Raw genomic sequence first — 14,374 nt, forward strand, 5'->3', positions numbered from 1 at the left:
GTACATTAATGGTGCTACGAGAAAAAAATTAATTACAGATTGGCAAATTTCTTCACTCTGGTTTAAACCGGACTTAGAAAGCGTCTGAATTACTTTTGGACAATTAGAGAACAGTCATTATTTATCAAATGCATTTTGCATCAGATTGTTTTCCTCACAATATTTAAACTTTCTTAAGATCACCCAGTTTTCCGATCTTTGCTTCAAATTTTTCTTCAAATAATTTTATAGGCTTTTTGCTCCATTATCACTTCTATAAAAACAAAATTGATACAAACTGAAAATCACCCTCACAGTAATCGAGCCTTGCTTAAAACTCTGGTACATTAATGATCTCTATCGCAGTTTTAAATCAAACAAAGTTTGTTTTTAGCTGAAGATATTACATCCTTTCTTAGAATATAATCTTTATCTCATTACAAATAATGAGTTCAAAAACTATGACGGTGGTTTGTTGAATATAAGTTTAATGGGCTGAATGACATTCATTTATGGTTTTCCAGTAGCAACCACATCTCTGCATGCGGTCAGTTATTTAAAGATATCTCTCTCTGTCAGGATGTAATTAATTATAATTTAATGATTTCTATTTCACTTTGTATTATTTTAAAATATCTTTAAATTTAGACAGTATTATCTCGTAAAAGGAGGATGTTGAAAATTAATGAAAATATTTTTCTCTTTTCTGATTTCTTGGTTTTATTCAGTTTAGAATATTTTATTTATTAAGATCCCTCTATAGTTACAATATTCATGAAAAAATCTTTAACCAAATTAATTAAATTGCTTGACAAACTTAGGACTATAAACTCTTAGTACTTTTGTTAATAAATTGGGCTTCGAGTTTGTCTTTAGACAAACTTGAGATTTTTTCGCTGATGGCTAAGCCATATGACGACCTAGGTACACTTGGACATATCACACCCTTTTTTGTTAATAAATTTCTATTTAATAAGTAGAATAGATAACGGGACGCGCCCTATGTGCCCCACGGCACCGCAACCACAAGAGGCTTATTATGCCCTAAGTAATAAGTAAGAATTCACTTATATGCTTTATTTTAACTTTCATTTTGAATTTCTTTAATTATAAGGAGGCAACATTTACATATATGTACGTTGAACATATATATATATGTAATTTGGTGAGGGGGCCCGGACTTATTTTAAATTTTGTTTTGAAAGGTTTACAATTGAGTATTAAATATGCTTTCACTAGCCATCTGATTACTAAAAAAGCCTTTTTCATTTTGATGCCATTATGTATACATAATAAAAAAATTACAATTTTAAATTTTATCCTAACCGATAATAACCTTTATCCCCCCTCTTATTCACCACTTAATTCTTAACTCTTACGTCATTGTCATTACCTGGCCTGTGAGCTCACACTGGCAGGTTAAGTATTATTAATTCGGCTAAGTTGTGAGTGAGATGGCCGAAGTTGTTGCCTTGCCATTAAAAAAGCCTTCTGATGTCGATGTAGTTAAGCCTTTAGTGAATTTGATCACTTCCACTTTTAGTACTGCTGATAATCCAGAAGATTATAGTTCACAAATTCAAGAATTTAGCAAATTACGTAATCATGCTATTTGGAAAGCTTTTGAAAAATATGAGAGCTCATTGGAGGTTATATACAGGTAAAATATGCTTCAGATAAAATCTTATGAAAAATAAATGAATACTTCTTCAGATTATTACTTTTTCAAAAAATTATCAGATTCACGGTACATTACTGTGTAGTAATGCACTTTTGTTTTAATGAAAGTTACCTTATACTTTTTCGAATACGTTGCGAATTTCTTGAAACATAACTGTCAATTCTTACTTTTGCCTTAGGTATAAGATGTACCTCAACAAAATTCCATTTCAGTAAAATATAGCGTGTAAAAATTAAATAATCACTTCTTTTTCTGAAGTATAGTGACTCATCTGTGCATTTAGTTCTTTGTCTTATTAGCTCGAAATTTTAGGATTTTTGTTCAATTCTTACGCTTTATTTCTAAACGTTATTGCTTATAATCAAGAAGAAGTTGTTCCGTACTTATAATCTTTTCAAAACCAATAAAAAATAAGTAGTTTTTAAGAAGTTAATTTTTGCCTTTAATATAGTAAATTTTTCAGAGACTGGTTTTACTTATTTATAATTATTGTATTAAAGTCAAATATTTATGTAATTAAGAAGTGTAATTGAAGTTAAATTTTCCATTTCATTTTCTTGGAATTATTCATTATTTCTGGTGATAAACAGAAAGTCTTGAAAATATCGAAATATATGCCTTTCAGTCTTAGGAATCTCAGATTTTTTTTTCAAATAGTTATGCGAATTTTTTTATGTAAACTTTTTTCTAAGTCCTAAGTTATTACTCAGTTTTATCGAGAAACGATCACTTATGGGAGAAGTGCAACACATTCTTATGTAAAAGTTACGGAGTGTTTTTTATTTTGGAAATGCTTTGATTTTACCTTTTTTTAAAAAAAAATTTAGTTCGCTTACGCAGTTTCAACTTTCTTACAAAAAAAAATAGTTTTTTCTATAGCCTATTGCTTATCTGAAGCATGAGTCTCAACTTTTAAGAATAACACCTTGACCTTTACCTTTTCTGTTAGTTGCCTTTTCAATGTATGTAGAGAATATCTAAGTAGGTTGAAAAACTTACGACATTAATAAAATTTGAAGTCGGTTGATAAGGGGATGATGACAATAGTTTATTTAATGAAATAGTGAAATACTGATTGCTTGTTCATTTATTGGTTTTGTATGCTCTTTAATGTATTATTTTTGAGTGCTGGAACTAACTAACATTAGTATTCTTACCTACAGTGCATAAGTATATTGGTGGGTAAAAAACAGCCACATCTTTGCCAGTGTCATGAATTTTAAATGACTAGTTGCTGTGTAGCCTCTTCCACTTTTTCCTTCTCCGTGGCTTCTATGAAATAAGGGTATTCAAGCGCTATGCACATTTATTTCTTACTTAAAATAACGCAATGATAACAGAATGTGATTAAGGTTGTTGAATGTAGTATGAGAGATTATGTAAAGTGTTAGTATTTGAGAAATTAAAAAGAAAGGTATAGTCTCTCTGATTTTTGAAACCCAAAATTTTATTCCCTCTAATGAATTTATAAATAAGGAGCAAATCCTCTACTTTTTTTTCATCATCCTTGTTTTTATCATAAAAATTCCTTCGACTTCTTATTTCTTAGTACCTATTCCGCATTTCTTATTGTAGTAATTGCAGAGTAATGCTAATGTTTTTCCAATTTATTGATTTATTGTTTTCAATTATTATTCTGATAATGTTATATTTTGCTAGTATACTTGAATTTCAAACATTAAACTTCCAATTTTGGTGTCTTTTTAGATATTATGACCAGTTACACGCGCTAGAAGCCAAAATTCCACCAACTGATGTTCAGATTCCTTTTAAGTGGAAAGATGCCTTCAACAAAGGAAGTCTTTTTGGCGGAAGAGTTAGTCTTAGTAAGTTAATTAGAGAATTTTTTTTTTAAATTAATTATTAATGAATATTGTAAGTACAATGTTGTAACTATTCAGTAAGTATTTGAAATTAAATATTTAAACATTTGTTAATTATTTTTATTAATTTTTTTTTAATGTAGGGAGCATCTGAGGTTATTGGCACCGGAGCTTTTTTTTAGTGCACTACCGGTGTCTAGACAGTGTTTTTTCGTTACAAGCAACACTTCCATCACCGAAAATGTGTATTAATTTTCTTATATGTCCTCCGTAGGCTAGACTCCGTTCGGTGTTGATTCTCTATGATAAGTTTTTTGTTCTAGATAGTTTTATTCGTCTTGAATGTCCGCGTCTTCTTAATGTGGGCGTTCTTATAGTATACTTTTTTTTGGTTTTGTCAGGTCTATCCAACTTCTGCTTTTATCCATTCTTTCTGCTGTTCTTTTATTTCGTTCTTCACATGCACTTAATGATTTTGTCGTTGTCTTTTCAATAGTTGAATGGGTTTACTTTCCGTAAAGTATAATTTACATTGCAAATGGGATTTCTTTCCCCTTAAATTTGGGGCTCACATATACTATTACTGCACTAAAGTGGGCGGAGAAACTCCGCTGCACCTCCTTATCTGCGACACATGCAAAGCTGTCCGAGTAATCATCTAACCAACCATTAAAGTTCCGGATACCTTGAGTGTCTCAATTCATGCTGGCCTAATTTCTAGTTCACAGGTGTTTTGTTTTGATTGTGCCAATGAAGCTAATATAAGAGGGAATTTGTTTATGATAGAGAATATCAATAATCAGAATTAAGTTTTTTGTATTAAATTTCAGCAATATCATCGTTATCGTATGAAAGAGTCTGCATCCTCTACAATATTGCAGCGCTACAAAGTGCAGTAGCAGCAAATCAAAGTTTAGAAACTAATGAAGGCCTGAAATTGGCAGCTAAGTTATTTCAGGTAAATAAAAAATTTAAACAGTATTCAATTTCATAAGAAATTTTAATGAGGTAGAGAATAGAAGATAATGGGGTGTATTAATTTTGATGTTATTGAAGCAATCGGCTGGAATACTTCTACATTTGAAGAATACGGTGATTGGTGCAATTCAAGTTGAACCTACTCCTGATCTGAATCCAGAAACCCTTCATGCTTTATCTTCTTTCATGTTGGCCCAAGCGCAAGAAGTTTTTGTTTATAAAGCAATGTTCGGTTAGTAAATATTAAATGTTTTCAAATAACTTAACTTAGTGCGTAAATTACCTTTTTAAATTAAATAATCTTTTTTAAACAGACCGTATGAAAGAAGCAGTCACTGCAAAATTGTGCATACAATGTAGTGAATTTTACGCTGAAGCCATGATGATGCTCCAGAAAGATTCGGTCAGACAAATTATTGACAAAGACTGGATTCCATTAGTAAGTTATTATCTTTTTCATTCTTAGTAAACATTATATAAAAGAGAAATGTTTTAGTTTTAATATTCTGCATTTTGTGGATAAAATTTTAAAAGAGAAGTTACTGCAGTATCCATATTCATTATCCAGATATTTTATGCATTTTTTTCTTTTGAGCGTAAAAATTAATTTATTTATTTTTATGATGCAGGTTGCGGGCAAACAAGCTGCTTTTATAGGCTTAGCGCAATATTTTCAGAGTGTAGTTTGTAAAGGAAATAAAGAAATTGGTGAAGAAATAGCAAGGTTACAAGTGAGTATGTAAATAATTAGTAATTTTACTGATTTTTCGATGTAACAAATCAATTTCAAAATATCTTTTTACCCGTTTAAAATATCCTATATTAACTCAGTTTCAGGATATTTGACAATTTTGTTTAACCTTATATCATGACATTCACATAAATGCTTTACTTCTGGTTGGCAAATTTTCTAAATACACGAGTTTTATTAATAGAATTTTCTTTATTCTGAAATATTTCCACTTCTCCTTCTTTAATTTCTGAAAGAAATGTTAACAGTTTTTCAATGTGGGAAAAATTTGCCTTGATAAGAGCAGCTGGATAAGTTATTCAGTTTATTATTGTTGTAATCAAAATGTATTTTGGGAGGCATCGACAAATTTTTGGGTTCATTAGCACCTCCAATCAAAATGTATTTTCTTACTGTAATTTATAGAGTGGTATAACTTATATAAAGTTATTTATATAATGTTACTAGTTAATTTTTTTGATTAGACTGCTATAGAGCTGCTGAAAAGTGGACAGCAAAGATCCTCTCGAACCCATTTGTTTCAAGATTATTTAACTAAAGCAGAACGAGCTTTAGCTGATGCAAATAAGGATAATGATTTCATCTATCACGATAGAATTCCTGATTCTAAACATCTTCCAGTTATACAGAAAGCAGCCCTTGCAAAACCATTGCCTATTCCAGAACATTTTTCATCCAATTTTTCAGGTTAGCAAAACAAAAAAATTATTTTAAAAAATCTCATATTATTTAAACTTTACAAATAATTGAATAATTACCTCAATTGTTTTAATATATTTGATTGTAGATTTATTTGCTGGTTTGGTTCCAATGCCAGTACATCAGGCATTGGCAGCGTATGAAGTGCGTAAAGCTGAATTAGTTAATAGAGAAATAAACGAGCTTCGAGTTGCCACTCAGTTTTTAAATGGGTTTGTAGTTTTAAGTAGTATTAATTTTTATTAATTATTTTGAATAATGAGGGATGAAAGTGAAAATAAGTATGTACTGCGTAAATTTAAAAAAAAAAATTAGCTCCTTGAAGTGAATATTGAATTGAATTTTACTGTTTCGTCAAAGCCGAAAAAATTTACAATAACGATTTAATGGTGTCCGATGAAACTATGTAATCTTAGGAAAAAGTCTTGCCTCAGTCTTGGAAAGATTCGCCCAAAGATTTGCTTCTTGGTTTCTTCAATTTCATTTCTGGTTCGATACATAAATCGATCATTTATCCCGATAATTGGTTCTGATATTTAAGATTTTTATCATCGTGTAAAATTCATTCAATGCATGAAATGATTCTTCTGTTTATAAATAAAAAAATGTCCGGTGAATTAATGATCAAATTCGCCTTTTTTCTTAATACCTATTTATAAATTATTTTGATGAAATTAATAAATTATGCTTTCTTTCTTTTCAAAGGTGTCTTTTCAGGCGAATTAATTTTTTTCCTCATTGCCCTATATTCGCATCAGTATGCCATTGATGACTGTAGTAATTCAATCCCTATCGCTAGGTGCATTGTCTTTCCTCTTGTTGATAAATGAGCAATGACTTATTCTTGAATTTGACCTTCCCAACCTCTTCTGATAGTACTGTACTTCTTTTATATATGCCCTCTTCCTTCAAATCTGTCTTGCAATCCGCGTTGTTGTGAAGTTGTGAATTCTGAGTTTTTATTTCTAACAAAAGTTGTCTTTATCCAGAGAGCTACTTGACGTTCTGCTCTGAAAATTCAAGGGCTAAGTTAAAGTAGCGTTTTTCTTTTTAAATTCGTTCCAATTCATAACGCATTCATGTATGTCTAATTAGTTAAACACCCATCGTTTTTTATTGCAATTTTTTTTCATCAAAAATTAATAAAAAAAAAAAGGGTTTTTGGGTGTTTCGTTTCCCTCTGCACTTTTATGTAGTGAAACTAGGTTGAAACTAAACGACATTTAGTTAAAATTCGAATTTGGGTTATTGTAAGGGAAGTTCGTCCAATATTGTTATTTATTAAAGGATTTTTAGTGATCGATAAATTTTTAATGTAAATTTTTTTTTTTTAATTAGCCCTTAATATCTTTAAGATTAGTGGTTTCAATAAGGAATAGGTTATTGATGAAAATATTTATTTTACAATATTATTATTATTTATTTTTCATTTATTTATTTATTTTTTTGTGTAGAGTATTGGCATCTTTGAATCTTCCAGCTGCCTTAGAAGATACTTCTGGCGAAGTTGTACCGCAGTCGCTGGTTGAAAAATCTGTTGCAGTTAGTAGTATGGGTGGATTGAGCAAATTGGATTCAATGATATCAGAATTACCAGAACTTTTACAAAGAAATACTGATATACTTAATGAGGTATTGAGCAGAGTAAATTACAATTTCTTGTTTAACAAATACAAAAATCTACATAGCACTTTCTTCCACAGGCTGAACGAATGTTAAACGAAGAAGAAGCTTCTGATAAACAACTGAAAGAACAATTTAAAGAAAAGTGGAACCGAACTCCATCTGCCAAACTTACCGAAACATTTAAATCAAATATTTCTAAATATCGAGAAATTATTAATACAGCTATCAATGCCGATAAGGTTAGTTTTAATTCTTCTAAAAAGTAGTAACTTCCTCCCCACTTGTCTGTGCCCTGTTTAATATTATTTCAGGTTCATGATTTAATACTTCGGGATCTGTAATTTTTACATAATCATCTTTAATTTTATTTAGATTATCCGCGAAAAGTTTGAAGCTCATAAGCGAGGCATGAATCTTTTGAGTGGTGGAGTAGAATATATGAAAGCTTCACTGCCTCATCCTGGTAGTGGAGGTAATCAGGACACAGATGCTTCTAGATTATTAAGAGGACTTATGGAAGAGGTATTTGCTTCAAATTTATATTTGGTAGCCTTAATATAACGTAGATATTGCACAAAATCCATACCTGAAGAGCGTCACAGAGGCTGTGAAAGCAGATTACATCAAAAAATAATAATAAAAAAAGCTCAAAATTTAAATTTTCTACTTAGTATCAACATAGGAGTATACTTCACATTTAATGAAGTTTTTTTTTTGTTCTTTACAAATTTCTTGATGTCAACTTATAATAACCTGGACAAATAAACAAAATAATTGTATGTAATTAAAATTGTGTGATTACATAAATTGTTTAGATATATTCTACGTCTTTTTCTTTTTATTATTAGCATTTTCTCTCTCTCACAAATGTTGTTACTACCAGGCTATTTATCTTCTTAACTAAATTATTGAGCAAAGTTTATGTTTGAAGTAACATGGGATATATTGCATTCACTGCTAAAAGAAAGGATTGTCTCTAAGATTTTCCTTTTAAATAGGTAGAAACTCTAAAAGCTGAACGTGATACAATTGAAGGAGAACTAAAGAGCGCAACCACCGACATGAAGGAAAAGTTCCTAATGTCATTAGCCGATCAGGGTTCTATAAACGAAGCAGCATTAAGCACTGAAGCATTGGGTAGATCTTACGGAACCTTACAACAGCAAGTTAGTATTCATTCTCTTCTGATCCCAATACTTTCTGATAAAAGTTACGCTAGGACATGAATAAACATATTCTGTAAATATTAAATACACGCTGAGTATAAATAATTCTTATTCACTAGGTTAAAGAGAGTCTTTCACGCCAACAAACACTACTAGCACGCATACAAGATGCAAACAATGAAATGATTCAACAGAGAAGTGGCACAGATGGTTCATCTCGACAAGAACGAGATGTTGCTCTCAAAGAATTAGCTGCAGCACATGATGCATTTGTTGAATTACAGCGGCATCTCTCTGAAGGAGCTAAATTTTATAATGATCTCACATCCGTATGTAATGTTTTTTTGTTTCGTGGTTCAAAAAAATAAATAAATAAATAAACAATAGATTTGTTATTGTTTTTACAGTGGCAATTTTTTTTGAAGTACTGTAGTTTATTACTGTCAACCAAGGTCCTAAGATAAGTTTCTTGATGTAACAAAACTTCTTAAAAAACAAAAACAAATTTTTTTTAATGTTTCAGGTATTGGTAGCGTTCCAAAATAAAGTTTCTGACTTCTGTTTTGCTCGTAAAACTGAAAAGGAAGAGTTGATGAAGGATTTAACTCAAGATTTAAGTAGAGGTATATCTGATATAATAATCTTAACTCACTATTATCTCAATTTTTTTATTATAATCTATAATATTGTAATTTCCACTTCCCCCCATCAAACTACTATTTTGCCTCTCCATTAATATTTCAGAAGATTGCCGTATATCTTTATAAATACATATTGTCACTTATAGTTATCGGTTAAATGTTATTTATCCTAATTTTAGAGTATAGTATCTAGATCCTTTAATAAGAGATGTCTCCATCATCCTAAAAAAAACCTTTTACATTGTACTAACAATGTTTATTCGACACCGGCAATAGTCCAATAACGGGCAGTAACTTTAGAAAGCTTCTTGGAAGAAACAAAATCGTAAGAGTACGCAAGCTTGAACCTGGTATTTCCTGGAGGAAGATCAAAGCACTCTTCACTCAATTTATCTCTTTCCTTGCTTAAGTATTAGTGTTTGAGTGATGAAAGAAGGAAAGATGATTATGATTGTTGACTATACGGTTGTCCCAGAGTCGCAATAAGAATGTCCGAACGTCGGTACTACTGAAGCCTTCTGTTAACTAAAGTGCTCTTTTGGAAACATTGAAATGAGAAAATAACTTCGTTTGAGAAAAAAAAAAGCAAGCACTTATAGAATAAGAGGGGCAGAATGAGATTGAACCATCCTCGGCGATCTAGGATTAGTAATAAATTACTATTTGCTCAAAATCAATATGTCATTTTTAGATTCAGCGAAAAAGGAGCCACCAGCGCGTCCACCTCCACCACAGTTTACTCCAGCTGGTTCAATGGAAAGTACCGCTTCGTTGCCATATCCGTTGCAGCAACCACAAATAATGCCTATGCCTTACGCCCAACCGCCAATTGCTCCATACCCTCAATATACAGCTTGCGCACTGCCTACAGGATATAATCCATATGCTACAATTGCTGGATACCCTCACCATCCAGCGACATCTCACCAGCAGCAGCAGCAGCAACATCATCGTAAGCACACTTTTCCATTCCCTTTCATTAAATTTTGTAGGATTAGAAATTAGATATATATTCACTTAATTTTCAGCCTATGCTGCCTATCCACAGCAACAGTACACTGTATATCCCACATACCCTGGATACCAAAATTATCCCCACAAGCCAGTGCCTTAGACGCGCCAAAGAGTAACTTCAACAGAAGGAATCTGAATTGAAAAGAATAAAAATTAATTTCTTCAAAGCTTATATGTATGTATATATAGAAGAATTAAGAAACATTATTATACTAAACGAGCTAAGTTTTTTTTTTTTTGACTGGAATTAAAAATTCATTTATATTTATGCAAATATTTATCTGTATCGATTACGTTCTTTCTATGAAATGTGGTGATGGATTCGTCTATCTGGATGGATAATCTGTGAATTTTTACAGTTTCTAGGATGCTTCTTTTCTTTATTTCTGAACGTTTAGAATTTACTTCCGTTTGGTTTATCAAATTTGGTGCAAACGCTAACATACTGACTGGAAGCTATTATCAGATTAGCCTTTTGTGAAGCATGACAGACAAAAACAAAGGAGGAAATCAGAGACTATCTGACCGTAAAAAGTGGAAACCTGTAGTTGTAAGGTGTTGAATAGAGATTAAGTTAGTTTGTTTAAATTTGTATTTTTAATTTTTTAGCCAAAATTTCATCAATATTCTATCATAGTATAATAAAAAATGTTTTTTTCTAAGCATTGAGAAAAATAAATCTGTGCCATTTGTATTTCTGTATTGAAAGAATTCATTTATTCATTCACAGTTAATGCTTTGTAAATGGAGAAGTCCGACGCATTTTTGTAATCCATTGGCCCTTCTTTATTGAATCTAACTTTAAAGCAGTAAGTTCCACTTTGTTGAATGCAGAATAAAAAAAAAAGAAAAAAAAGAGAGAACATTATTTTCGCACTAAATATTTTAGTACATACTTCAATAGACAGCGTTCTCTGTTAAGCGTACAGTCAAAGCTTATGTTAACTTCGTGAATAATTTAGATTTCACACAAGAACCAATATATTAATGATTAGATTCAGATATATCGCGGATACTTCATTGTCCTTCCTATACATTATTAAATCTGATCTATAATTAGATTGATATCAACGAATAATTGATTTTTTTTTTGTACCAACTAATTAACGGTTTTTCATTGTTCAAATTTTTTTTCTTTCTCTAAGAGATTAGTTTTTGTTATAATTGGATTTATATTCGTGATCAGTAAACATGAAGACATGTATAAAATTGTTAAATAGTTGTTCATTTAATTTCCTTATAAATATTGTTACGGATTCCACTTTTGCATTTCTTAATTTTATATTATATATTTTATTGATATTTTAAATTTAATTTTGATAAATTGTTATAATTTATGTTTGAAATTATCAATGCAATTGTACAAATGTAGTAAAAATATTACAAGAAGCCTGAGCTACAATTTATTTTTGAGAAGTATGTAAGTAGTTGAAAAGTTCTTAATAGCATTATTTTTACATATTATCAAATGAATTACATTTTCAAAAGTATTCAATTTGAACTTCTATTTTTATTCATCTTCCTTACTTTGAATGATAACTTGCTCAATTACTTTTGTGTAACTAGCTATAATTAATACTATCTTCTACTACATTTAATGCTTGTTCTCATTAAAACTGTCCGGTAGGGCAGTTGTATAACTAACTGTATTGTTGTTTTTGATCCTCAAAATCTGCACGAAAATAAATACGACTATTTGGATCAATAATAAAAGAATTTTCCGGTTGTTCTTAGCACAGATCTTCATACCCATAAATTTCAACCAGGAAGCTGGAGTAACTGCCAAAGAAACTCATATCTTTAAATTCATACCAAAATGTTCACCTCTAGACTAACAACCTTTCGACCAGTATATCTGTGGCTTGATTAGTCCTTGGTCTCATCTTGGCTGGGATGTTCAAAACCACATCGTAAGATTTGCTCCTCAGCCACGCCAAAGGCTGACTGACTAACGAGCTTATACATCTCCGAAGTCAATATGAAAGAAATTCAGAATTTGCGCCCTTGCACCCGCTTTCATCAACTGATACAAAGGAAGCAATCCCAGAAATACTAGCGCTGTTTTAGCAGCACTTGGTAGGTTCCATTAATGTTTACAAGGCCGAGGTACATTGTTCATGGGCGAATAACAAGCAAAGATGAGGTGCTAAGATGTTAATTCAAATATTACAGCAATCTAATATTAAGATTGCACGTTAAAAGCCACCGAGTTAATTTTAAAGTTGCATACAATAAGCCGTATTTGTAGTGGACATTCAGGCATGCATGGAAACAGGATTAATGAGTTAACCGCTTTTTGAAGACTGCGTCCCTACGGATATCCATGCCTAACAACTTTTAACTGTCCGATCCACACAGGACCTGAACAGGTAAACATATATGTATATTTGGGATTAAGCCTTAGCGATTCCATAGGAAAACTACAGTTTAACACCGTTCACCCTCACTCACACAATTGCAGAACAATATAGAAGGTTGTCAACAGTAATTGACATCTATAATGATTAACAGAATAAGTATCGACTGCTGATATGAGTGGGTGGAAAGTAAGAACGATAGCGATGAACGAATAAGAACACGAACAGGAGTTGAGACAATAAAGTGTTAGGGTGAACGAAAGGTAGAAACTTTTATTGAAACTTGAAAGCAAAAATCAAAACGAAGGATAAATCGATTCCCATATTAATCGTAACATATGTTATGAGAACAAAATGATATAAAAATTAAAAAAGATAAATTGGTATTAGCAATAATAATTCGTATCAGAATTGCAATTAATACCTTTAGTACTTTAATGAACGAACAATTAGGTTAACAATCGACAATTTAAAAAATAAAAATAGTAAAATGGGTCTCTTTTAATTATTTCTCTAGTTTTGTAAGATAATTTTTTCAAGAAATAATAAATTTCAATATTCAATGTTAAAATTGTAAATAATCAGGAAAGCACATAAATAATACAAGTCCGCCATCTTGCCAGCAAATGGCGTATTTACTTCTGAGTAATTGAGTTTTGTGTTACATATTATTATATAATTTTTAAATCTTGATTCATTAAAAGGATTGAAATTCACAAAGAAATCTTTTGTTAATTATGGTAGTTTTTTAGTGATAATTACTAGTGCTAATCCTGTTGTCTACTGCAGGGGAGTACAAATGCTGGTTAGTAAGGTTTTCGTAACTATGTTTTGATGGCTTTCAACTAAAACATGATTTTAGATAACTAAAATCTGTGCGTAATAGCTTATAGTTGCAAAACGTCATGATTCAAGAATCCATTATTTTGTACTATTTGCTTATTACTATTATTTGTTACGCCTTGTAACACCAGCGTAGTTCATCTTTTTTATTCTGATTAACTTTAGAAAATAAACACGGCGATTTCCGCTAATGATTTATAATAGTTATATACGGTATAAATATTTTAAAATTACACCCTTACTTTACATGCTACTTGAACTTTATTTACCAACATTATTGGGGTGGGTCAGTACCAAGCTTTCTCTGGGGTGCCTGGCACGTTTATTTTTCCAATATTTTTGCGTTAGGCCCGTAACTGTAAATGTTCACAAAGATTATTAACAATGATTAAAAAGATAATTTAAATGTACAGAAAAAAATTCTTGATGCTGTAAAGGCATAATTTTAGTCTTTGGGGGTTATGTAGTAATGTGCCTTTTTATTAATTAATACATTGATAATTGTTTATTTTTGTTTATTTAAGTATTGGCTAAATGGTAAAAGCCAATGTAAAAAATATTGTAAATGAACTTGTGTAGTTTACCACTGCCCAATTTTTAATGTGTTGGAATTGTTAATGTCTTCTCATATTTGCAGAAACAAGGGGCTCATAAATATTGACAGGTATATAGAAAGAAGTTTCCTGTGGGTTACGGAGAGTGCATTAATTTTCCTTGTTTAATAATGTGTTATTAAAAAAAAAAAGAAATAAGAAAAGAAAACTCAGGAATCGAAGAAATTCATTGGATACAATTATTTCTTTTCTCAAATTAATA

At 30.8% G+C, this 14,374-nt stretch overlaps 2 protein-coding genes across 4 annotated transcripts in view; both read left to right on the top strand.

Annotated features, from left to right (window-relative positions):
• The first annotated feature begins 1,354 nt into the window (after positions 1-1,354).
• Positions 1,355-11,221, top strand: ALiX (programmed cell death 6-interacting protein-like protein AliX). Of its 2 annotated transcripts, XR_012457259.1 has the most exons (17): positions 1,355-1,639; positions 3,368-3,486; positions 4,314-4,441; positions 4,540-4,693; positions 4,776-4,900; positions 5,091-5,192; positions 5,677-5,899; positions 6,000-6,123; positions 7,366-7,543; positions 7,615-7,776; positions 7,910-8,059; positions 8,536-8,703; positions 8,823-9,032; positions 9,227-9,326; positions 10,036-10,296; positions 10,373-10,533; positions 10,718-11,221. XR_012457259.1 is itself a non-coding variant. In XM_074124064.1 (16 exons), exons 1-16 carry the CDS (start codon positions 1,434-1,436, stop codon positions 10,456-10,458), a joined length of 2,496 nt encoding a protein of 831 aa, XP_073980165.1. In that variant the 5' UTR covers positions 1,355-1,433; the 3' UTR covers positions 10,459-10,879. The 2 variants fall into 2 exon arrangements, 1 of the variants encoding a protein (XP_073980165.1); XM_074124064.1 differs by having other exon boundaries at positions 10,373-10,879.
• Positions 11,222-13,310: 2,089 nt separating this feature from the next.
• put (activin A receptor type 2 punt) overlaps positions 13,311-14,374 on the top strand; it is a 50,648-nt gene continuing 49,584 nt past the window's right edge. For both annotated transcript variants that reach the window (XM_074124066.1, XM_074124065.1), the window contains exon 1: positions 13,311-13,520. The gene's annotated coding sequence lies outside the window, so the exon portion shown is untranslated. The remainder of the gene's footprint in view (positions 13,521-14,374) is intronic.

The sequence above is a fragment of the Rhodnius prolixus genome, unplaced genomic scaffold, assembly GCF_049639745.1.
Source record: "Rhodnius prolixus isolate KJV_2025 unplaced genomic scaffold, Rpr scaffold_3, whole genome shotgun sequence".
Lineage (NCBI taxonomy): Eukaryota > Metazoa > Arthropoda > Insecta > Hemiptera > Reduviidae > Rhodnius > Rhodnius prolixus.

Bases quoted from the DNA above. Each gene is read 5' to 3' on its own strand.
- ALiX (XM_074124064.1), top strand. From the start codon at position 1,434: ATGGCCGAAGTTGTTGCCTTGCCATTAAAAAAGCCTTCTGATGTCGAT. The intron at 3,487-4,313 runs GTAAGTTAATTA...ATTAAATTTCAG, and splicing joins TGGCGGAAGAGTTAGTCTTA to CAATATCATCGTTATCGTAT. The intron at 9,033-9,226 runs GTATGTAATGTT...TTAATGTTTCAG, and splicing joins TTTATAATGATCTCACATCC to GTATTGGTAGCGTTCCAAAA.